This window comes from Urocitellus parryii, chromosome 10 (assembly GCF_045843805.1).
Source record: "Urocitellus parryii isolate mUroPar1 chromosome 10, mUroPar1.hap1, whole genome shotgun sequence".
NCBI lineage: Eukaryota > Metazoa > Chordata > Mammalia > Rodentia > Sciuridae > Urocitellus > Urocitellus parryii.
Window position 1 is genome coordinate 102,779,379 of NC_135540.1, and position 26,620 is coordinate 102,805,998.

Consider the following 26,620-nt stretch of genomic DNA (forward strand, 5'->3'; position numbering starts at 1 on the left):
TCACTTTAAGTGGGCTCTAAGGCCTCAGAGTTTCATCGCGAGAACTCACGGGGTTTTACGCGTGGTGGACATTTCCCAAGTACCCCCGGGCTTGGGTCTCGGGTTTCCCGCGGGTCTGGAACCCTGGGACACGCCTGCGCTCGTGGCTCCGCCCGGCTCTTGGTGGCGCCCTTCCCCATGCTGCCCATAAGCCTGGCGCATAGGCTGCTGTGGCGCTTCTTGCAGGGATTGTCGCCCGCCGGAACGCGCCATGGCCTCCGGGATCCGATCCTGGAGAGGAGATGCGCAGCTGCCTTCTTCCAGTACCCATCCCTCCTGGGACGTGGGCTTCCTCGTGGCCCCTCGGCCACTGGGAACTACAAAGAAACCACTGACACGGAGGAGCATTTTGTGTTCCCGGAATATGTCCCGAAGCCCCCGAGGGCACCGAGTCCGGAGGAGCAGTTGCGTAAGGTGCTGCAGCTGCAGCAGGAGAAAGAACGACAACAGGATCAGCGGAAGGAGGAACGACTCCAGCAGAAGGTACGGGCCAGCCGCCGCCCGCGCCCGATCGTAGAACTCCCGGACCCGACGGTGCCTCCTAGCGGCCTGAACTGCACGGGCTGCGGGGCGGAGCTGCACTGCCAGGACCCCGGCAAGCCCGGCTACCTCCCCAGCGAGAAGTTCTCCAGCGTGGCCCAGGCGGACGGCGGACCTGTGCGGCTCGTGTGCCAGCGCTGCTGGCTGCTGGTGCACCACCGGCGCGCCCTGCGCGTGCAGGTGAGTCGCGAACAGTACTTGGAACTGGTGAGCGCCGCGCTGCGGCGGCCTGGGCCAGCCCTGGTGTTGTACATGGTAGACCTGCTCGACTTGCCCGACGCCCTGCTGTCCGACTTGCCCAAGCTGGTGGGTGCCAAGCAGCTAATCGTGCTGGGGAACAAAGTGGACCTGCTCCCTCAGGATTCTCCCGGCTACCGGCAGCGACTCCGAAACAGGCTGTGGGACGACTGCATCCGTGCCGGACTCCTGCCGGCCCCTGGCCACCGAGGACCACAGCAGTCCAGCGAGGACAAGCCAGGGGACGCGGAGGAGAATTCGAATCCGTCGGCCTGGTCGCGCACGGTGGTCAGGGACGTAAGGCTGATCAGCGCCAAGACTGGCTATGGAATTGAAGAATTGATCTCCGCACTTCAGCGCTCCTGGCGTTACCGTGGCGATGTCTACCTGGTGGGCGCCACCAACTCTGGCAAGTCCACTCTTTTTAACACACTCCTGGAGTCTGATTACTGCACCGCAAAGGGCACCGAGGCCATCGACAGGGCCACCATCTCCCCTTGGCCAGGTGAGGCTTAGGAGGCTCCCATGCTGAGAAATTGGACATCTGGTCGTGGCACAGGCACCTACTGTTTCTTTGCTTAACGACCAAGTTAGACTGCATGGAGGCTTCCATTTAAAAATCCTCTCATTTGTTACACCCCTCTTCTGTATCACCTTACTGCGTCGAAATTAAGTATATGTTGTTTTCAAACAGAAAACACACCAGGGAACAAACAAAGCAAAGTTCCCACTGTCTTGGAGATTTCCCTTCCAGTTTATTTTCTTTGAATGTTTTTCTTGAAAATTGTGCTTCCTTTTTTTTTTTTTTTTACCGCTCTCCACCCCTCAGTGTTACTGTTCACATCCTGAATTTATTCTTGACACCATACATACATAACATCTGAATAATTCGTTAATGCAATATGGTGTTTGGCTTTGTTTTGTGACTTTAAGAAACTTCTGTGATGGGAAACTGATTTCTTCTATGACCCTCTTCATTATTTAAGTTCACAAAACTAACTTCCCCATTTGTTCCCTTGAAACCAGGGTTTAACTGCATTTGGTTAGAGCTTTTTGTTTTGTTTTGTGTTTTTGTTTTTTGCTTTTTTGTTTTGATACCAGAGATTGAACCCAAGGTGCTTTACCACTGAACCACATCCCTGGCCCTTTATTTTTTATTTTGAAACTGGGTCTCACTAAGTTGCTAAGGCTGGCTTTAGCAAGTAGCAGAGTCCTTGTCTCTAAAGGGTCTCTTTTCCAGAAGAAGGAAATTTCCTTCTGCCTTGGCCTTCCGCAAGGTTGTGATTACAAGCATGTGCCACCATGCCTTTCCTGGCCCACTGTTCTCTATCTTGCACTTTCAGTTGAAATATACTCAGAACTCTCTACAGCCATGTCATTTTGAATGTACCAAATCTCATCTGACTTATACACAGAATTGTTTTTGTACTGGATAGCCGTGTGGAAATGGGAATAATCAGGTTCCAGATTTTGGATTCAAATCTGGGTTAGCCTTTGAGCCCATCTTTAAGATGATTTCCTCATTTAAAGTGACAATAATTTTATAGAGGATTGTCATTGAGGGAGATGAATCACAGCCAACATAATGTAGATCCTAAGAAATGTTCATTTTCCTCCCCTTGATCCCTTTTCTGAAAACACTATTGTTATTTCAGGTACCACATTAAACCTTCTGAAGTTTCCTATTTGCAACCCAACTCCTTATAGAATGTTTGAAAGACAAAAAAGACTTAAAAGTGATGCAAATAAAGCTGAAGAAGATCTTAGTGAACAAGAACAAAATCAACTGAATCGCTTTAAAAAGCATGGTTATGTAGTTGGTAAGTGCCCTATTTGGGAAAACCCTTGTTGATTCTCTGTTAAAATTCTTTGTTGAGACCTACAATACAGCTGTCTTAAGCTAGCCAGTTTCTGTAGGTAGAGACTTACTTCCTTCTTCTGGAACAGACCCTTTAGAGGCAAGGGCTTTGCTATTTGGAAACCCACACCAATACAAGTGGTAATGCTCATTGATTCTGTGCAGCAGCTTTACATTAGGTTACCCTTCTCTCCTTGGTAACTTTTTCAGCCTGGCTTTAGTGAAAACTGAATTCCAATGCCATCTGCCTGAGTGTGCACAGCTAGCCTTGCACTTTTATCATTTTAAAAGTCTGACTCTCATTACCTTTGTGGGGAGTCCCACACAAGTATTATTGCAGTCTTACTTCCATACCCTGTAGTTAGTCTGAGTGACTTGTTTGAGAAAAACATAAAAATTGTCTGGAAATCAAAAGCATTAAAGGAGCAACTGATAACCTCAATATCATTCATTTTAGGAAGAGTTGGAAGAACATTCTTATATTCAAAAGAACAAAAGAAAGAAGATACTTTTGAGTTTGATGTTGATTCACTTGCCTTTGACATGGGAAATGAACCTGTCATGGTTGTGGAGAAATCCACCAAACGGATAGAATTGACTCCTCAAGATGTGAAAGATGCCCACTGGTTTTATGACACCCCTGGAATTACAAAAGAAAATTGCGTACGTTTTTGGTTTCTTTTAGAAACATTTACTTTCAATTGCAGAAGTACTGTCTTAATTGGTAAAAAGCAAGAAAGGTGCTATACTTCCACTTTAGATTTAGTTCTGATTCATTCATAAAGCAGTTAGGAGGCAAATCTATATGTCATCAAATCTCTACTTTTTTGGTAGACAAAAAATTGAAGACAATCTACTTTATTTTATTTATTTATTTATTTATTTATTTATTTTTAAAGAGAGAGAGGAGAGAGAGAGAGAGAGAATTTTCAATATTTATTTTCTAGTTCTCGGCGGACACAACATCCTTGTTGTTGGTATGTGGTGCTGAGGATCGAACCAGGGCCGCATGCATGCCAGGCAAGCGCGCTACCACTTGAGCCACATCCCCAGCCCTTGATTATATTTATGATTGTAGTTAGCTTAATTAGATGTTTACAGGATCCTAGATTTTGAGGTTGGAAGAAATCATAAGTACCACTGCAGTCCAGCTCCCTATTCCATGTTCGAATTCCCTATGTAACATATCCATCACAAGGATATCCAATTTGAACTAAAATAGGGAGTGATTCACTATTAGGTGAAGCAGTGTCACATAACCTCCTACAGTAACCCATTTGGTCTTTGACCCAATGTTTGTATTGCACTCAACAGTTTCCCTATAACTTGTACTCATTTTTCCTCAAAACTGTATGGAATCAACATAAACTTATTTCCCTTGAAATATGTTAAATTGTAAGTCCTGTCAAATGAGCATAGTTTAATTTTTTCCACTTTTTTTGTTTTTATTAGATGAGCATAATTTAGAATAGAATTAAGTGAACCTGTCTTGCCTTTAGGCCTCTTTTTTTTAATATTTATTTTTTAGTTGTAAGTGGACACGATATCTTTATTATTTTTTAAGTGCCTCTGGCCATTTATTTATTTATTTATTTATTTTTAAGAGAGAGAATTTTTTTTTTTTAATATTTATTTTTCAGTTTTCGGCGGACACAACATCTTTGTTGGTATGTGGTGCTGAGGATGGAACCCGGGCCGCACGCATGCCAGGCAAGCACGCTACCACTTGAGCCACATCCCCAGCCCACAATATCTTTATTTTAATTTGGTGCTGACAATCCAGTGCCTTGCACATGCCAGGCGAGCACTGTACCACCGAGCTACAACCCCAGCCCCTAGGCCTCTTTTTAATCCAATTGCAGCATCTTATGGGTAACTTTCATTTTGTTTTAATTAAATTCTTTGATTTTGTCTTAATTATTTTGTTTTGTAACAGACCTATTGAATCTCACAGCTTTTTATTATTTGCAGTTTTGATCTTTATCCAAATCATTGGCTCAAGTGGGCATCTGGGATACAGCCTCACAACAGTTGTATTAATCTCTTCCTTTGAGTCTGGCTACTGCCAGTTTTTAATTATCCTAATTATCTCATACCTCCCTGTGAAACAATACCGGTTTCTTAGGTACTTTCCTTTACCTTATCAGGTTCAGTTACTATTTCATTCTCAGAATCATATACTCTTTGGTGTACCACATCATAAACATCAGTTTAACATTTATTGCTCTCCTAGAGTAATCACTCATGCTCAGTCTTTTCTGAATAACTGGACTGCTTTCCAGTGATGTTCTATTAGTGTAACTTCAACTAATTATTTCCTTTCACACTCATTTAGGTCAAGATAGTCATTACTTTAGTCATGTACCCTCATGTGAAACAGTTGAGTCAGAAAGTCAAGGATTTGCAAAATATTCTAGCTAGCAGAATTAAGTCCCTCAGGTTTTTTTAATATAAAAATCTGTCAGATAGCCAGATGCAGTGGTACAGACCTATAATCCCAGAAGCTCAAGAGGCTGAAAGATAAGAGGGTCACAAGTTCAAGACCAACCTCAGCAACTCAGACCCTGTCTCAAATTAAAAAATAAAAAAGGACTGGGACGTTTGTGTATTTCCTGGGCACTGGATATTGAAGCTAGAGACTCACATGCTAGAAGCACTCTACCACTGAGCAATATCCCCAGACCTTTTTATTTCTTTTTTTTTTTTTTAAGAGAGAATTTTTTAATATTTATTTTTTAGTTTTCGGTGGACATAACATCTTTATTTTATTTGTATGTGGTGCTGAGGATCGAACCCAGCGCCTCATGCATGCCAGGCGAGCCTGTTACCGCTTTAGCCACATCCCCAACCCAGACCTTTTTGTTTCTTGAGACAGGGTGTCACTAAATTGCTAAGAACCAAATTCACAAGATTTTGTTTTGTTTGGGGTGGGATGGGGGGCGGGGGGGATTGAACCCAGGGGCACTTATCCACTGAGCAACATCCCTAGCCCTTTTTTATTATTTATTTTGAGATGGGGTCTCATTAAGTTGCTTAGAGCCTTGCTAAGTTGCTAAGGCTGGCTTTGAATTTGTGATCCTCCTGACTCAGCCTCCTAAACTGCATGAATCACTATACCCAGCTGAATTAACAAGATTATTTGCCATTTATGCCCTTCTTTTCTTCCTGTGCTAAGGATTGAACCCAGGGCCTCATGTGTTACGTAGGCAGGTATTCTATCACTTGCCTACACCCCCAGCCCTCTTTTCTCTTTTAATCTGATTTTTACCTCTTAAATCTTATCAGAATCTTATACTTCCTATTTTTCCTCTTCTATTTTCTCTAGTCTTCATTTTTAAAGACTTGGTGAATCTTTATTCACCAAGCTGTAATCCCAACTACTTGGGAAGTTGAGGCAGGAAGATAGAAAGTTCGAGGCCAGTGTAGGCAATTTAAGTGAGGCTCTGTCTCAGAAAGAGATCTGGGGATGTAGCTTAGCTATAGAGTACTGCCTAGCATGCATTAGTCTCTGGGTTTAATACCCAGTACTGCCAAAAGAAAAAAGAAATCTTTATTCTTATATAAGCCAGAGGAATCATAACTTTTTCTCAGTTTGTGCTGAATATTCAGGGGAAATAAGGATATTGAAGTCCAGAATTTAGAAAGGTTCTTCAAGCTGTTGACCTCTGATGCATACATGCTTAACCACTAGGACATGAGGTTGCAGTCTATTAATTTAAGCTGGAAAATACTGTTCCCCAGAAGACCTGAGCATATGTTTTCTCCCATGGTATTGATCCTGAAACATTTTCAAGTTCATACCAATTTTAACATTGTAGTATAGTGATGACATAGAAAAATATCATATACCTATGAAGTTATTTTGCCACTGCCCAAGACTCAGTTTTGAAATGAGTATAACCACCAGTAAATTGAGATTAATTTAGACAGAGTTTATATGTGACTAACTGACATAATTTGGTTTATTTTGTAGTATTTTCTCATCACTTTTTATAAGTGAATCTCAAAATACCATATTTTCAGTAAAAGTAATTCTCTATTAAACTTGCCATTTGCCTTACAGATTTTAAATCTTCTAACAGAAAAAGAAGTAAACATTGTTCTACCAACACATTCCATTATTCCAAGAACTTTTGTGCTTAAACCAGGAATGGTTCTATTTTTGGGTGCTATAGGCCGCATAGATTTCCTGAAGGTAAGAAAAATCTGTACCATTAAAAACTACTAGGTATTAGGATGTACTTTAAAGAAGCATTAACATTATGAGTAAGACTGTCAAAATGTTTATATAACTAAGTCATGATTTTATATGTTTGGAAATTTCCATAAAAGCTTGGGAGAGGGGCTGGGGATATGGCTCAAGGGGTAGTGTGCTCGCCTGGCATGCATGCCGCCCGGGTTCGATCCTCAGCACCACATACAAATAAAGATATTGAATGCCCTATAAAACTTAGCATTTAAGACCAGATACTGAGCCAGGAGCTGTGGCGCACGCCTGTAATCCCAGCAGCTTGGGAGGCTGAGGCAGGAAGATCACTAGTTCAAAGCCAGCCTCAGCAAAAGTGAGGTACTAAGAAACTCACTGAGACCCTCTCTCTAAATAAAAATATAAAATAGGGCAGGGGATGTGGCTCAGTGGTCAAGTGCCCCTGCATTCAATCCCCAATACCAAAAAAGAAAAAAAAAAGATGAAATACTATCCCTTTCCTGTGCTCTTGTTTCACAAGGAAATCATAAGATTAGACCTCTTGATCCAGAGCTAGTATGCATTGAAGTAATTCAGCACTTCTTTATATCCCAGATATTATCTTTTTTATATGTTCTTTTTGCTTGGTATTCATCTGTATAATACCATTTTGGGGATTTTAGAGCATCTGTAGAATCATTCTTCATTTTGCCAAAGTGAAAAGAAGAAAGGAAAACAAAACATAGATATGTCCACCAACATGCAACTTACAAGTACATTGTTATAGTACATTCCTTGGGTTTTGTGTTTTATCATACTTTGTTGGAAATTTTAGTCTTACACATCTAGAACCCTTGTATATTAGATTTTTAATTTTTTATACCTAATTTCAGTAGTATCAACAAGTCTGCAAAAGTCCTAGTCTTATGATTTACATGAATTGTAAAATGCACTCCTTCCATATTGTGCTCCCTTTTTTTTTTTTGATATTTATATAATTTGATTACAGCTGCTATTATTACCCATTCTTATGAAGAGTTTTCTCCTTTTTTACTATACCTTGTAATCAAGTTTTTCATTGGGTAAAATAATTTCTCTCCTCCTTTCTTAAGGGAAATCAGTCCGCTTGGTTTACAGTTGTGGCTTCCAACTTCCTTCCTGTGCATATTACTTCCTTGGACAGGGCAGATGCTTTGTATCAGAAGCATGCAGGTCATACATTACTCCAGGTGAGTCAACCGGCTTGATGATTGCACAGTTAGAGCTGGTACACCTTTGATGGTCCTACCGCCCTGCCAAGAAAGCCTGTATTACACTGGGATTGTGACTCATAGAAGTAGATCGCTCACCTAACATGCGTGAGGCACTGGGTTTGATCCTTAGCACCAAATAAAAATTTAAAAAATAAATGTATTGTGTCTTCCTACAACTAAAAAATAAATAAATATTAAAAAAGAAAGAAAGCCTGTATTGGACAAAACTATCTGTTACATATCAGCTAGCTAATCTTCCACCTCATTCTCTCTGAGGATTCTGGGTATAAAGCAAAAGGGGTTCTATATGAAAAAGAAGTGATTTCTAGAAAAGCCACAGAGCTGTATTTAGACTACAGTGTCCAAAATGGTAGCCACATATACATATGCCTACCTAAATTTAAACACATTAGTTAAAATCAAATAAAATTTAAAATATGGTTACTTAGTCACACTAGCCATCTTTCAAGTGCCCAGTAGTCACATCATTGCATAGTTATACTAGACAATGCTGAGTGGAGAGAAATTACAGATTTTGTCACAAATAGGAGATGCTACTGACATCCAGTGGTGAGACTACAGATGATGCTAAACATCCTGTAGTGCACTGCAGATCCCTTCACAATAAAGATGATCTGGTTGTCAGACATAGAAGTTCAAGACCAGCCTCAGCAACTTAGCAAGCCCCTGTTTCGAAATAAAAATTAAGAAATAAAAAGGTAAGCCTGGCACAGTGGCACATGCCCATGATCCCAGCAGCACGGGAGGCTGAGAAAGGAGGATCCCAAGTTGAAAGCCAGTCTCAGCAAAAGTGAGGCACTAAGCAACACAGTGAGACCCTGTCTCTAAATAAATAACAACAACAACAACAACAAAAAATAGGGCCAGGGGCTGGGGATGTGGCTCAAGCGGTGGTGCGCTCGCCTGGCATGAATGCGGCCCGGGTTCGATCCTCAGCACCACATACAAAGATGTTGTGTCCACCAAAAAGTAAAAAAAATATATATATTTTTTAAAAAAAAGGGGCCAGGGATATGGCTCAGTGGTTGAGTGCCCCTGAGTTCAGTACCCAAGAAAAAAACAAAAACAAGAAATTAAAAGGTAAAATTTTGACTAAAGAGTAAAAAAAGAAAAAGGGAAAAAGCTGGGGAAGTAGTTCAGTGTTAAAGCACCCCTGGGTTTAATCCCCAGTACCAAAAAATACATATACTCATAAATAAATAAAAGGGCTAGGAATTAAGTTTACAGTAGAGTGCCCCTGGGTTCAGTCCCCATTCTCAATCTCAGATACCAATTTTAGCTTATTGCTCCTCTTCTTTCCTGCTATCCTAGCTCCTTTTTTTTTTTTTTTTTTTTTTTTGCCTATATATGCATTAAAATTGTTTTCGTCTATTTAAAAAAAAAACTGGGGAGTGTCCTGCTCACTCCTTCTCTTTACAGACCTGCTTGTTGCTGGCTCCCCGTTCCCCATCCCTGAAGTAGTCCCCATTTGGCCCTTACCATGCCATTGAAATAGTTCTTAAAATTCTCCAAAGCCCATTTGCCTGAGTAGAGACTGTTTTCAGCTCTTTTACAAGATATACCATATTTATGATTGGATAGTATATGTTGTATATTGGTTGTATTTTTGGAAGCTGGGCACAGTGGCACCCACTGTAATCTTAGCAATTCTTGAGGCTGAGACAGGAACATAACAAGTTTCAGGCCAGCCTCAGAAATTTAGTGATACCCTCCATAATTTAGCAAGACCCTATCTCATATAAAAAGGACTGAGGATACAGAGTGCCCCTGAGTTCAATCCTCAGTACAGAGGGGAAAAAAAAAAAAAAAATTTATTAGAGCCAGATGCTTTGGGTTGAGCTGCAGACACAACCCTACATTAGACACTTTTTATAAAGCAAATTTAGTAGTCTAACTGACTTGAGTGTATTTTTCGACATGTGCCTTATTTTAAGGAATACATGCCAGTAGCCAGGGCCATGACTCAATGATAGAGCACTTGAGGCCCTGGGTTCAGTTCCAAGTACCAAAAAAAAGGAATACATGTCAATTTATTTAGATAATGTGACCTATTCTGAAAATAACTTTATGCTTTTCACAAATGCATTGTATGCTTTATTTCCTTTTTTTAAATACTGAGAATTTAACCCAGGGCACTTTACTGCTTAGCCACATCCCCAGCACGTTTTTTTGTTTGTTTGTTTGTTTGTTTGTTTTCAGTACCACTAAATAAATAAATATGAAACAGATTTAAAAAGGCTTAATCCCAAAATTGTCATTCCACAACTGAGCTGCATCCCCAGCCCTTTTCATATTTCATTTGAGACCAGGTCTCCCTAAATTACCTAGGCTGGCCTGAAACTTTGTGATCTCCCTGCCTCAGCCTCCTGAACTGCTAGGACTATGGCATGTGTCACTGTACCCAGCAAAAGGATTCCATTTTTGATCCTGTACACAATTATCAGTGATTTATGTAATATTACAGTTGCAGGGAATTTAATTTGTAGTAGAAACATCTTCATTATATTTCAATGGAAGGTTCCAATGGGTGGAGAAGAACGAATGGCAGAATTTCCTCCTCTTGTTGCCGAAGACATAACATTAGAAGAAGGACTTGGGGGATCTGAAGCAGTGGCTGACATCAAGTTTTCATCTGCAGGTAATTTTACACCAAGTACTTCTCTCCCCTCCACCCCCATGCTTGGAATTGAATCCAGGGCCTTATATATGCTAGGCAAGCGCTCTACCACTGAGCTGCAGCCACAACCCTACACTAGACACTTTTTATAAAGCAAATTAAGTAGTTTTACTGACTTGAGTTTATTTTTAGACATGTGCCCTATTTTAAGGAGTACATGCTAGTAGCCAGGGATATAAATGCTCAATGGTAGCGCACTTGAGGCCCTGGGTTCAATTCCCAGTACCCAAAAAAAGGAATACATGCCAGGTTTTTTTTTTAGATAATGTGACCTATTCTGAAAATAACTTTTATGTTTTTTACAAATGCATTGTATGCTTTACTTTTTTTTTTTTTTTTTTTTTTTGTGCCAAGGATTAAACCCAGGGTGCTTAACCACTGAGCCACATCCCTAGTCCTTTTTATATTTTTTTAGAGACAAAGTCTCACTGAGTTGCTAAGTGCCCCACTAATCTGCTGAGGCTGGCTTTGAACTTGCACGCCTGCCTAGGCCTCCCAAGTTGCTGGGATTACAGGTGTGTGCCACTGTGCCCAGCCACATCCCCAACACTTTTTACACCTTCTTTTGAGAAAGGGTCTCACTGAATTGCTGAGATTAACCTCTGCGACTTGTGATCGTCCTGCCTCAGGCCACCGTGGCTCTTAACTTTTTGAGACAGGGTCTCACAAAATTGCTGAGGCTGACCTTGAACTTGCAATCCTCCTGCCTCAAGAATCCCAAGTCACTGGGATTACAGGTGTGCACCACTGCACCTGGCTCCGTGTTCTTAACAAGGTAGTTGCTAACAGCATTTTGTGTTCTGTCCCATGCTTCATAGGTTGGGTTGCAGTAACACCTCATTTTAAGGACAGATTACATCTCCGAGGCTACACACCTCAAGGAACAGTTCTGACTGTCCGGCCTCCTCTCTTGCCATATATTGTTAACATCAAAGGAGAGCGCATCAAGAGAAGTGTAGCCTATAAAACCAAGAAGCTTCCTTCCCTTGTGTCCAATCTGCAAAAGAAGAAAAAAACAACAAATGTATGACATGGACCTGGGTTCACACTGGATATTAACTATATTCCACATGGTAATATACATTAATTTATATTAAATATGGCTATAATAAAGCCCCTGATGCTGTCATCCTTCCTGAAAACCTTAGGTTTTTTGACTTTTTAAAACTATTCAGCACTGGGCTGAACTATTGATAATATATTGAGCCTATATAACAAATTGTTTTTTGCAGTTTATGTATATGTATGTACCTGTGACCTAAATATATATAAAAAGAATTAATAAGTCCAAATTTTTATTGAACCAGATTTCATTTATTTTATTTGGAGTCTATAGTTGACAGGGCAGTTAAGGAGTCAGCATATGAAAAAATGGCCAAAAGTCCTTCTCCAAAATACTTTGGCTGTACTCCATGTAATCAGTCATCCAAGGATCCATCTGGTGGAACTTTACCTGGCTTCCATCTCTGTCCAAGGAGGCCATTCAAGTTGTCATCCTTTCCCAGCAAGTATGAAGAGAGGGTAAGAGTGGGCAACAGGCAGCTTCCCTAATTAATTAAAAGGAGGAAGAAAAGCAGAATGGTGAACAGCTCACAGTCCATTGGTCAGCCATCACATGGCTACAAGGAAGCTGGGAAATGGGAACCATTTTAGGTTTTATCAAGAGAAGAAGGAGAAAATGAACTGGAAGACAAGTAGAAATTTACCTTGCACAGTTTGAAAGTGCCTGAAAATCTTAAAAAAGAATTCAGGCTTTATATTTCTAGCATCTAAGGTCAGTTCAACAAATAAGAGAGAATTTTAACCACTTATTAACATTTGCCTGTGTATAGCTGAGAAACATTACATCAGTCAGAAGTCTTTACTTTTTGTTATTCTCTGTAAGTAGTACTGTAACTGCATCAGGTGACATAGCGTATGTTGAGATAAAGGCCAGTGGAATGATAAGCTGGGCTGAAATGCTGTTAAATCCATGAACTTCCTAATAGACCTATTCTCGACCGTGGCCACACAGGTGATGGAAGCTGGGTTCCCCTGTGTGGAGTGGGCTAGCTGAAAAATACTGTGAAAAATCACACAACCCAGAAAATAGTTTTAAGGGGTGGGGGTGGGGGGTACAGAAAAGCTCTTTGACCTTAGGGGTCGAGCTTCCACGCTGGAAAGAGAGAGTGCACGTGTTCTGCTTTAGTTATCATAGGAGAATTTCAGAGACTTTCTACAGAATGTTATTGGCCAATTAAGGTAGGGGGTGAGCTGTCTAGTTCCCAATGGGCCATGCCCAACTTCGGAGATAGAAGCCAGTCTTCCTAGCCAAGCGAAGACTTAAGTCGAATGTATTGTGTAATCCATTCAGGGGGAGGGTGCACAAAATAGCTCGCAATGCCAGACCAAAATCTCCTTGGCTCAAGGCCCCATGAAGACGCTAAATAGCTCAGGAGTGGCTTCCCACAACCTGTGTTCTCTCCCACCACATGGGAGCCCTATGAATTTCACACTCATGTCTTCTCCCCATCCCTTAATCTCCCTCCCACCAAGTCCCTTAGACTAAATAGAATGGAGTACTTCAGATGCAAGACGTAACTTGTACATTTTACTTTCATGGTATTTCAAACGGAGCTACACTGGTACCTGGAAGAAGGTGGTTCTTCACAAAAAAACTGCATTTCAGTAGGTCTGGCATCCCTTGTCCCCAGAAACTAACACCAGTAGCCACTCCCCCAGACCCCTCAGTTACACCCCAAAAGTACCCCCAACATTTCTAAATACACCTGTAGAGGGCAGTAACTTCCCAAGATGAAAAAAAAAAAAAAGCTTGATTTCTAGTGGGTTTTTTTATCTTGGGGAGAATGCAACACCATGACTTTTTTTTTTTAGGTTTTATTTTATTTTTAATGGACATAGTAATTGTGTATATTTATGGGATACAATGTAATATTTCAAAATATATATTGTAGAATGATTAAATCAAAGCAATTAACCTTTCACCTCAATTATTCATTTCTTTGTGGTAAGAACAATTAAAATCCTTTTAGCTATTTAGTAAAAACACATGATACATTGCAACCCCTTGCCCCTGCTCCTGGCAGCCACCACTCTAGTCTCTACTTCTGTGAGTTTGACTTTTTTTTTAAGTTCCACATATAAGTGAGATCATATGGCCCTTGTTTCTCTGTGCCTAGTTTACTTTGCATATCTTCTAGGTTCATCCACATATTGAAAATGACAAACTTCCTAATTAAAACACATTCTTAGCCAGCTGCACAGTGTGGCACACCTGTAATTCCAGCAGCTCAGGAGGCTGAGGCAGGAGGATCACAAGTTCAAAGCCAATCTCAGCAATTTAGCAAGGTCCTAAGCAACTTAATGAGACTGTCTCAAAATAAAAAAGCTGGGAATGTGGCTCAGTGGTTAAGCACCCTTGGTTTCAGCCCCTGGTACCCAAAAAATAAAACATGTTTTTGAACTCATGAATCTAAGAAGAAATAAAACATATACAGTGACAATGCATGATTTAAAAAGAATAATAAACTGGGCACCATGGCACATCTGTAATTCCAGCAACTCAAGAGGCTGAGGCAGGAAGATCACAAGATAGAGGCCAGCCTCTGCAATTTAACAAGCTGTAAGTGACTTAGACCCCATTTCAAAATAAAAAATTTTTGAAAAGGGGATATATATAGCTCAGTGGTAGTGCACCCTGAATTCAATTCCCAGTACCAAAAAGATTTTTTTAAATAAAAATTTTTAAAGAATGATATAAATCAATACAGATGTAGCTAAAAGTATATATTGATAATCGTGTCAGTTTAAATAGATTTTTTTAAAGGAAAAACTGAAAGAGTTAGTTGGGTGTGGTGATGCATGTCTGTAATTCAGAGGAGGCTGAAGCAGGAGGATTGCAAGTTTGAGACCAGTTTCAGCAACTTAGTGAGGCTCTAAGCAACTGAGTGAAATCCTGTCTCAAAATAGAAACAAAAATGTGAGGAGGGAGTTGGAGATGTGGCTCAGTGGTAAAGCATCCCTGGGTTTAATCTCCACTACCAAAAAAAAATAGTGAGAACTTGTCTCAAAATAAAAAGGGCTAGGGCTAGGGCTCAGATGGTACAGCATCCCTTGGTTCAATCCCCAGTACCAAATATATATATATTTATCTTTAACTTGGCATTTGCAGAGGAACTGAGTTTTAGAAAACAGAACATGCCCTCTTTTTACTTTTCTCTCTAGACTAATAGATTTTAGGCTTTTGGACTAATAAAGATTTTTTAAAATGTTCATATTATCAGGAGTCTAAAATTCAAAAGTTTTGTTTCATAAAGCATGACCTAGGCATATCTAAATTATTCCCAGGTAACTTGCTAGTGGTTTGAAACAGTGCAATTTACTAAGTTCCAATTTCATTATCTTCATCTCCTTGGATTTTTGGTTTTTCATCTGTAAAATGAGTTACACTAGATTTTTTTTTCTGAAAAAACAGGAGAGGAAGTCAGCAAAGGATGGTTACAATGCCTCAGACAAAAAAAAAAAAAAAGGTACTCCATGCTAGACTTGGTAGAGAGGTGGAGGGTTTCTTTTTTTTTTTTTAATTATTTTTTATTCTAATTTGTTATATATGACAGCAGAATGCATTACAATTCATATTGGGGTGGAGGGTTTCTACTAAGATCTGGTATTAATTAACTCCATATTCCTCCAACCCAGTGAAGCCTAATTGCCCCACAATGGATCTTGCTTGGACAAGTTCCTGTTACTGTGTTAATTCCTGAGCTTTTGTTAGTTACTGATACTTCCTTAGTCCATTCATCTGAGAATGGAGATTTCTCTTAATCACTTATACTATGCAGGGTGCAGGAGTCAGTGAGCGGGGTGGCCAGGCAAGGAAGGGAAATTAATGGTAAGGTGTCAGGACAACCCCTCACTTCCACAGAACAAAGAGCTGGACAGTGGCATACATGGTAAATTCACAAGTTCAAGGCCAACCTGGGCAACTTACTGAGACCTTGTCTCAAAATAAATAAAGAAAGAAGGGCTGTGGATGTGGCTTAATGGTAGAGCACCCCGAGTTCAATCCCCAGTACCACACACACACACCCCATACTGGGCATGGTGACAAGCCTGTAATCCCCAGCAACTCAGGAGGCTGAAGTAGGAGAATTGCAAGTTTAAGGCCAGCATCCATGATTTAGCAAGACTCTGTCTCAAAATATAAAAAAGGACTGAGGAACATAGTTCAGTGGTAGTGTGACCCTTGGTTCAATCCCTAATATGGGAGCAGGGTAAGGAATAAGAGCAGAAAACATCTAAAACAGTTTTTACTAGAAAGTTTACCAAATTCTGTAGCCTAATGGTACATGTCACCTCTTTTGTTTTGAAGAAGTAAAACTATGCACCATCAAAGGGCTTTTTTTTTTTTTTTTTTGGATGGGGGAGGAGGGTAGGAACAGGGATTGAACTCTGGGGTACATCCCCAGCCCTATTTTGTATTTTACTTAGTGACAGGGTTTCCCTGAGTTGCTTAGCACCTCACTTTTGCTGAGGCTGGCATGTGTCACCATGCCTGGCTCAAAGGGCTTTTTAACTCCTATGTGACATTAGGGTCATTAAGCTTTTTATTTTGAAGAGAGACCTAATCTCTCTACTTTTCCCTTCTCTAATAAAACTAAAATAACAGCATCTCCATCAAACTAGAGTTGTAGACATTTTCTATTTTTATTCACCCTAAATACCAAGCTCTACAACCATCAGGGCTGTACTGTGTTGTTTCTAGAGTATGAATTTGTTACTTGAGATACTCACTTCCCTGACAACCAAGGAGAAGTGCAGCACAGATGCAATCTTTTTTTTTTCCTCTTTTTTTAACTTGTTCTTTTTAGAAATACATGATAATAGAGTGTATTTTTTAATACTTTTTAGTTGTTAATGGACTTTTATTTTGTTTATTTATACATGGTGCTGAGAATCAAACCCAGTGCCTCACACATGCTAGGCAAGCGCTCTACCACTGAGCTACACCCCAGCCCCCAGTGGACTGTATTTTGACATAACAGATGCAATCTCTTTTGTGTGTTTCCTGATCAAACACTTCTCACAAAATGGAGAATGGAGGCTGGTTTCCTGCAGATGACTAACTTGGAGCTCCAGCCGTGTCCCCCGTGACAGAGTTGTTATTGCTCGCTGAGTAGGCACCCAGTGCTCAAGCTGAGGCCAGCCGTTCCGTAGACAGCCTCTGATCATTTACCCTGGCTTCCCGCCCACTTGGCTCTGTGTTGTGGAGCAATAGAATCATTTCCATTCTTTCTTGGGCTGTTCCATTTTCTCTTGGCTGCTTTCCTCTTCCCAGGGGGATTGTTTTCTCTCAACTGTCAAAGAATAATGCTTAAACATTAAAAACAAGACTTCAGACTCATGTAAATCAAATAAATAGCACCTCTGCCTGCTTCTGATGTCTCTCCCTCATGTTATGTGCCCCACTAATGCCGTGGAGTGGGAGGAAAATGGTGTGACATTACTATTTTAACATCATGTTGGAATGTGCCTCACCTTTCTTTTCACGTCAAAGAGCACTGTTAGTTGTGGCCAGCCTGGGTAACATGGTGAGACCCTGTCCCTTAACTCTCAAAAAGAAAGTTTAGCCAGGTGTGGTGTCTTACACCTGTAATCCCAGCCACAAGGGAAGCTAAGGTAAGAGACTTTATCTAAAAAAAAAAAAAAAAAGTTTCATGATCTAAATACTCCTAAATATATACAAATCATCTTCAAAACATCCCCTGCTCCAATTCCCAGGTTCCTGTTTTTCAAAAGCTGCCTTTTACTTCCCAAATAGTTCTCAGAACTTAACCTTCTGGGTAGACAGTTTAGTGGAAGAATTTTTTTGGCCTTAATGTTCTCACTGGTAAATGCAATAGTAGGTATGAAGTTTAATCACAGACGTGGTGGGAAACTCTGGCCAGTAGCTGTGGTGAATCTGAGAAAACCGAGGCCCCAAAAAATAAGCAGGATGCACTAGAGAGCACATCATCACATGTCAGGGGATTTTGGAAATGAAAGACTGCTAAGATCCTGCCTAACCTTTCAATAAGCCCCTGGAAAATTGCAGGCATTCAATGCATGAATGAATGAATTAGTAGAGTGAAGGGATTTGGGGTTGGTTGGTTGGTTTTTGCCTTCCCTGGAAAGCAGCCAAAGAGAAGATTTAAATTTGCTTAGTAGCATTTACACTTAACCCTTCTAGAGTTTCTTCCTATCCTGCAGAAAGGCAGAATCTCATAGAAATTGTATTTCAGGCCAGGAGAAGTGGCACACACGTGTAATCTCAGTGACCTGGGAGACCGAGACAAGAAGATCACAAGTTTGAGGCCAGCCTCAGCAACTTAGTTATAACCTATCTCAAACTAAAAAAGGGGGGAAGGGTTGGGGCTGGGGGTTGGAGTGTAGCCTGGGGCTGTAGCTCAGTGGCAGAGCACTTGCCTGGAATGTGTGAGGCACTGGGTTCAATCCTCAGCACCACATAAAAATAAATAAATATATATATATATATATATTATATATATATATATATATATTATATATATTATATATATATATTTATATATAACATATATAATTATATATATATATATTATATATATATGATTTTTTATACTACCTATGATTTTTAAAAAAGGACTAGGGGGACTGGGGTTGTGGCTCAGTGGCAGAGTGCTCACCTAGTGTGTGTGAGGCACTGATGTTCAATCCTCAGCACCACATAAAAATAAAATAAAGACATTGTGTCCACCTAAAACTAAAAATATATTTTTTAAAAAAAGGACTGGAGATATAGTTCAGTGATAAAAGACCCCTGAAGTTCAATCCTCCTTACCCCAAACAAGTTTTTAAATAAAAATAATTTTAAAAGTAATAGTTCAGGCTACTCATAGTTACTCTCATAAGATATCCACACACTCTTTGTACCCCTTTATGTTCTTATAATAGCATATGATATGTCTGACGCTTTTAATAAGTGCTTTACATATTATATATTCTGAGTCCTTACAACTACATGCAAGAGATACTATTACTACTTGCATTTATAAATAAGGAAACTAAGCCACAAGTAACTTGCCCAGGAACACAATAAATAAGTAATGGCTTTGTGATTCAAACAAACCCACACAGTCTTGTTCCAGTATCCACGTGGGAAGTTTTGGTTTGTACCAGGGATTGAACCCAGGAGTGCTCATCCACAGAGCCACATCCCCAGCCCTTTTTTTAATATTTATTTTTTAGTTATAGGTGGACACAATGTCTTTATTTTACTTTATGTGGTGCTTAGGTGCCTCACGCAGGCTAGGCGAGTGCTCTACCTCCGAACTGCAACCTCAGCACCCCCAGCCCTTTTTTTGAGGCAAGGTCTTGCTAAGTTGCTTAGGGCCTCACTAAATTGCTGAAGCTAGCCTTGAACTTGCAATCCTCCTGCCTCATTCTCCAGTCACTGGAATCACAAGTGTGCACCACCACAACCAGCTCCATCTGGGATTATTTTTACTTACACAGTAAAACAGCCTTTTTTCCTTTTCATGTGTAGTTCTATGGATTTTAACATATGCATGGATTTGTTGACCATAATTAGAAGACTGCTCAGTCACATCAGCACAATTTTTCCTTTTGATTGTAAAACCCATCACAAGTCTAAAGATGAGAACTCTGAATGTAGGAAGGAAACATCACCACCTCAGAGAAAAGAAACCCATTTTGAAACATCCAAAGGAAATGATAAAATTTCCTTGGAAATTCTGTTCCTAGCCGGGCATGATGGCACATGCTAGTAATACCAATGACTCAAGAGGCTGAGGCAAGATGACTACAAGTTCAAGGCTAACCTCAAAATTTAAAAAACAAAGTGTGGGATGTGTGCTGGGAATACAGCTCTGATAAGGTGTCCCTGGGTTCAATCCCCAGTACAAAAAAAAAAAGAAAAGAAATTATTACTACCATTTAATTCTCTTTTGAATCCCACCATATACAATTCCACCCTGAACATATTTCTCTGAGCTCTCTCTCTCTGTGTGAGATGTGCTGCATGCACCCTTGCCGTCTGACTTCAGCAATGCTGTCCAAACCTGAAAGAGTGTCCCAGCGCGATTTCCATTCTGTCTCACCACCTCAGATAGTTTCCTATTGCCTTTGCTTCCCTGGCTGCCTGGGAAACTCACATTGCTAGTGAGCTTGCCAAGTACCACGGACAGATCACAGCATGAGTGGAGATCCTGACCCACAATTCTAATCAAGAAAAGAATAAATTAGATACATTGGGAATTTGGAATTCAAACGTCCAAATTATACCGCTAAACTATCATGGAAGGGAGACTGTAATTTTAAATACTTATCCTATTAGTGTTATTAGAATTGGAGGAACTGTAGCTCTTTTTGACTTGCAAATCAATCCCTTCAAACACCAAACTGTTAATTTGGCTGTGAACTTGTTTAAACGATCCTGCCCTTTCTACTTGTATAGCACTCATACCATTTCCTGTTCCTTATAACATCTTACTTTTACTAAACGGGGGTTCTTACTTGCCTAATTAAAAGCTGTTATCACCAGTTTTTCTCAGCATTTGGCATATGGCCTAAAAAGATTCCTTTTTTCCTTAAACTGTATTGTGAACACGAAGGCAAATTAGAGAAATGGGAATCGCTTTCCTTCGAAATACTAGATAAAAGATGTATTTTTTATTGAGACACTAAAGAAATGTCTTTTTTTATTGGATAAATCAAGCTTTGTGTAAAGCTAATTCTAAGAAATGTGTTAAAATTTTTCAGCATAAGAACTTGGACAAGAGGCTGTTCAACAAAGGAGAACAATGTGTAACTGTCCATTTACCCACTAACTCCCCCGTTGGGCATGGGGTAAGCCACTTCTAGGTACAGTTGCTCATTTGTTAATTGAAAAATTTTATTAATGGAATTTGAGGACACGATTACATTTATGCCCGTAACTATTGCTTAATAAAAAACCACCCAAAACTTAGTAACTTTGAGCATTTATTTATCCCATTCTATATTTTGTCAACTTAGTCTGGGATCAGCTCAGTGGTTCTGCCCTACAGGACATGCAGGCTGACCTCATTCACTGGAGCTTCGGCTGAGATGGATCCAACAGCTGGCAAAGCCAGGCCTCTTCCCGCTGGTGGCTCTCTACCTAGGGTCTCATCAAGTAGGCTCCTTCAGGCTTGTTCACAAGTGTTGAGAAAGAACACCAGAATAGAGGCTACAATCCCTCAGGAGGCTGAAAAAATCACTCAGCATCAGTTCTGCCACATTCTATTGGTCAAAACAAGTCCCAGATTCAAGCCAAATGTAAGGGCTGCAAAGCATTTATGGATTCTTTTGGGGGGAGGGAGGTTACCAGGAATTGAACTCAGGGGCACTCAACCACTGAGCCACATCCCCAGCCCTGTTTTGTGTTTTATTAGAGACAGGTTCTCACTGAGTTGCCTAGCACCTCGCTAAATTGCTGAGGCTGGCTTTGAACTTGCGATCTCTGCCTCCAGAGCCACTGGGATTACAGGCGTGCGCCATTGTGTCCAGCGATTTTAAAAAATTTTTTAGTTGTCAATGGACCTTTATTTTATTTATTTGTATGCAGTGCTGAGAATCAAACCCAGTGCTTCACATATGCTACGTAAATGCTCTACCACTGAGCCACAACCCCAGCCCAAATTTGTGGATTTTTTAATCCACCATGAAATTTCAGTGCGTTGATGACTTTGGGGATAATACAGTCTAAGATTGCAATTTCTTTGTTTGTTGGTTTTGGTGATACTGGGGATTAAACCCAGGATCTATCCATCCCTGCTACATTCCCAGACCTTTTTATTTTTTGATACAGGGTCTTGCTAGATTGTGGAGGCTGGCCTCAAACTTGGGATCCTCAGCCTTGGCCTCCCAAGTAGCTGGGATTACACGCGTGTGCCAACATGCCAACAAGCGCCAACCAGAATAGAGGCTACAAACTATTCTTATGACCTATATAAAAAGAATGCAAGGTATACCTATCAAATAAGTTTAATGATATTCTAAATTTACCTCATATAGCTGCTGTATGTTGTGGACTTATTTCATCATAAATCCTGTTGGTATATTTTGTGTTTAACTATGTGTGTATGTTACTTTGGTAGCTTTCAATTAAAAAAAAAAAAAAAAAAAAAGCAGCTCTCAGATTTATCCTAGGCTATCTCTATCCCCTGCCCTCCCTGGCAAGGCAAGCAGTGCTTCTACTAGCAGAAAGGAAGCCAGCTACCTTGAATTCTCTGAGGTGGGGAGGGTAACAATACCCAAATGAAGAAACTTTCTATCTCAAAGCAGTATCCTGTGCTCTCCAAGAAGGAAAGGGAGTTAGGATAGAATTCAAGAAGAGGGCTGAGGCCTTGTGGCTGAAAGTAATTTCAGAACCCTTGTCACACTGGCAATCTACAGTTGTTTGGGGTTTTTGTTTGGTGGTACTAGGATTTGACCAAGGGGCACTCTACCACTAAGCTGTATCCCCAGCTCTTTATGCTGAGACAGATTCTTGCTAAATTGTCCAGAATGGCCTCAAACCCTCCTGCCTTATGACTACCTGGGATCACAAAGTGCATGCCACCACGCCAACAACCAGTACTTCTCATTTCTGTCCCTTCCCCAAGCCCTCTCATCCTGCAGGGCACAGTGGGCTCAGAGGGAGAAGCCAGGAGCCGCATGAGTCACTGAGGAGGTAGGTCTCTGTCCCTAACCCAGGCTTCAACTCAGGGTTTTACTAGAAGCTTTAATTCTGGGATGTTTAGACTCGATCAATTATTGAAAATCTAAAAGCAACAATTTGAACAATCCTCGCCAGTTAGTGTGAAATCTCATCAAAATGAACATTTTTGTGGTAGTAAGTTGCAAAGAGAAAGAAAGTTTTAAAAGCTTTATGAATTCATTTCATTAGACATTACAGATTAACACATTCAATGAAAGTGACCAAATATTCTGGCAGGATTTAAAATGCAAGGAGATTGGGGCATAACAGCCTCAGATTTCCTAGGCTCTTAACTGCAAAGTACATTTCACACATACAAGAGCACAGCCTAGGGCTGGTGATATAGCTCAGTTGGTAGAGTGCTTGCCCTGCATGCACAAGGCCCTGGGTTCCACCCTCAGCAACAGCAACACACCAAAAAAAAAAAGGGAGCAAAAAAAAAAAGGGAGCGAGCAAGTGGGCAGAGCCTAAGGGACCTCCAGAATGATCCCATCCTCTGGAGTTCACCAACTTGGGAAACCACAGCCCTGAGATAGAGGTCTACACCCTCTGATCTCATCTGAATGGGCTGGGTTGAGCTGGGCTGCCTGCTAGCAAGCCATCTGCTGACCAGAGATGGAACTCCGGCCAAAATCAGCTCAGAATTCGTGTTGTGAGCACACATACTGCACTTGAGAAACACCAAAAAGATGTCCAATGAAGAGAAAATGTCTGTTACTATTATTGCCATCAGTGTAATGACTGCTGTGACTGCATAGAGACAGGATGTGGGAGGACAACACAAAGAGCAGCTTACATCTAAAAGGTTTTGTTTTTGGGAACCAGGGATTGATCTAAGGGGCATTTGACCACTGAGCCACATCTCTAGCCCCTTTTTGCATTTTATTTAGAGACAGGGTCTCACTGAGTTGCTAAGTGTCTCACTTTTGCTGAGGCTGGCTTTGAACCCTCCATCCTCCTGCCTCAAACTCCCGAGCTGCTGGGATTACAGGTGTGTGCCACCATGCCCAGCAATTTTTATAGTTTTATTTTTCTGCAGTATTGGAGATTGAACCCAAGGGTCCTCTACCACTAAGCTACATCCCCAGCACTTTTTAATTAATTAATTTATTTATTTGAGATAGGATCTTGCTAAATTACCCAGGCTGACCTCAAACTTTTAATCTTCCTGCCTCAGCCTCCTGAGTAGCTAGGTTTATAGGCAGGTACCACTGTGCCTGGCCATTTTTTAAAAGTTTACAAATTAAGTGAAATTCAATTCCAACCAAGATGACTAATCATTTGGGATGTGTTGCTCCCCTCATCCCCTTCTACCCTGTCCTGCTGCTTAGAGAAGGTAGTCCATTGTGTTCTCACCACTCCAGTGGATTCCAGGAAAGTGGGAGATAAGGACCTCCAACAATAAGTGGACCAAACAGGACAATTTGAGAGGCTTATAATACAGGAGAATTACAGGGCCCAACAGCATTTTCAAACAAATCCAAACCTTAGAACTGTGACACATTCTTACAACCTTAAAGAGCTAGCCACATAACATAGTGGCTTAAAGTTCCAGTTTATTCTATATTAGATCTGCATAAATTGAATCAGGGGACTTTTAACCCAGTTCACTTTTATCTCAAGGAAGTGAAATTAATCTGGCTTGCACTGATAAACTCCTGTCTTTAGTAAACATAAACTGGTAGTTAGATGTTATGATAAAGGGACCAAGGTAAGACAAACTCCTTGGTAACTCATCATTGTCGTTGCCAAGAAACATTAAGCATACCAAATATATACATCTGTGCAAAACAACTTTGACATTGTAGGACCTGGGTACTATTGGCAAACTTCTAACTTTAAAAACACAAGCACAACTGAGTATAGTGGTGCATACCTGTAATCCCAGAAGCTCAGGAGTGTGAAGTAGGAGGATCACTTGTTTGAGGGCAGCCTCCATAACTTAAGTGAGGTCCTAAGCTACTTAGGGAGACCATGTCTCAAATAAGAGCCAGAGATGTGGCTGAATGGTAAAGTGCCCTTGGGTTCAAGGCTCAATCCCCATTACAAAAAAGAATGCAAGTAGAGGAGGACATGGTGGTACAGACTTTTGATATCAATTTTGTGGGAGGCTGAAGCAGGAGGATCACAAGTTTGAGGCTAGCCTCAGCAACTTTAAAATTCCTTGTCTCAGAAAATAAAAAAGGCTGGGGATGTAGTTCAGCAGTAAAGAGAACCCTTGGGTTCAATCCCCAGTTCTACCAAGACAAGAAACACAAGCATAAACAAACTTAGTCTTGAGGCTAAAAACAAATTACTTCTGGGTTGTCAGTTTTGGTAATGAGAATGCCTCTATAATAATAATAGACATTAAAGTTATTGGGCTGGGGTTGCAACTCAGTGTTGGCCTCACATGAATTGAGACCCTGAGTTCAATCTCATTAACTGCCAAGAGAAGTCACAAATAAATGAAACAATTAGGAAATTATTCCTCAAGATCACCTCTTCAGTTGACAGAATCTTGGCCACTGATAAATTTCTATTTTCACTTATCCCATAAGACCTCCCATCAAGTTTCCATAAATTAAAAAAATTTATAGTGCTGTCATGACAAACAGAAGTGTGATTTACATGGGTTTCAATATATTGTTATAAATGGGGCCCTTCAGAGTATTAACAGACTGTAAGTTACCCCAATCAGGGAACTACAAAGGGCACCCACGAACAATCAGTGGCTAAATTAGGTAAAAGCACATGACCATTGCTGATCATAATACATGAATCCAGCTAACAATCTCAAGTCTACACCAACATTCAGTAGTAAAATAAGTGGGGGAAAGGGAACATTCTTGACAGAATGGCAGCTAATATACAGGGTATTTTAACAATAATAGAATTGATTCAAATAAAAATCAACAGATGTTACAAACACTGGTTTTGAAGAATAAGATAGTTTTAATGTGTCTTTCCATAGAATGTTGATTATATAGAAAAACAGAGCAGAGAAATCTGGCAGAAAACATCTTAATTAAATGAAAAAAGTTAACATAATCAGGTTGGCTAGAAATATAGCTGTGTGGTGGAACACACACACTAAGGAGGCCCTGGTTCCATCTAAAAGTAAGACAGCAAGGTGACTCACACCTGTAGTCCCAGTTGACTCTGAAGGATGAGGCAAAATGATCACCAAGTGTGAGGCCAGCCTCAGCAATTTAGCCAGGCCCTGTCTCAAAATAACAATAAACAGGTCTAGACATAGCTCAGTGGTAGAGAGCACTCCTGGGTTCAATCCTCAGTATAAACAAATAAATAAATATGTAATTCTAGTGTAGCAGGTAAAGCATGAATGTATAGTCCATGTAAAAACAGGGTAAGGATCTGAGGACACAGCAAAGGACCAGAGGAAGACTCTGGTAACAACTTTTGTATATTAAACATAAATTAATGACTTAAAAAATATTTTAAAAAATAACATAAGATTACCAAATCAGACTATCAATAGCATTTACATATTTAAAATAAACTTGCCACATATCCCAGTCAGGTATAAACTTCTATTTCCCTTGTCATAGATTCTACTATTCCAATAAAAATTAATGCTTTAGAAATTCATTGTGGGACTAGGGATGTGGCTCAGTGGGCAACACTTGCCTAGCTAGCATGCACAAGGCTCTGGGTTCAATCCCCAGCATTGGGAGGGAAAAAAAGGCAGTTCATGGTGCTGTTAACTGTACATATCTGTAATTCCAGCAACTTTAGAGGCTGGGAAATGATGATTCCAAGTCCCAGGCCAGCCTGCTAAATTTAGACCCTGTCTCAAAATTTAAATATTTTCTTTTTTGCTATTAAGGACTCATGGGCGAGGGTGGGGTGCGACAGTGAGTAACTTAGACAGTGAGTAACTTACCAATCCAAATACCAAGTATCTCTTTGCTCATGATTCAGGACTCTCAAGACTACTCACAGCATCTAGACAAAATACCATCACAATGCCTTGTTGCTTTGCATAGCCAGGGTTTCCTCAACTCACTCTCCCCTCTCTGAACTGCACAAACAAAAACGCCTAATGCCT

General features: G+C 40.5%; 1 protein-coding gene across 2 annotated transcripts; it reads left to right on the forward strand.

The window, feature by feature from the left end:
* Positions 1–98: 98 nt before the first annotated feature.
* Noa1 (nitric oxide associated 1) lies at positions 99–13,094 on the forward strand. 2 transcript variants are annotated; one of them, XM_026386745.2, is made up of 7 exons: positions 99–1,321; positions 2,472–2,636; positions 3,132–3,337; positions 6,738–6,869; positions 7,973–8,089; positions 10,652–10,772; positions 11,630–13,094. In XM_026386745.2, exons 1-7 carry the CDS (start codon positions 178–180, stop codon positions 11,839–11,841), a joined length of 2,097 nt encoding a protein of 698 aa, XP_026242530.2. In that variant the 5' UTR covers positions 99–177; the 3' UTR covers positions 11,842–13,094. The 2 variants fall into 2 exon arrangements, with proteins under 2 accessions (XP_026242530.2, XP_026242539.2); XM_026386754.2 differs by lacking the exon at positions 6,738–6,869.
* The last annotated feature ends 13,526 nt before the right edge of the window (positions 13,095–26,620 follow it).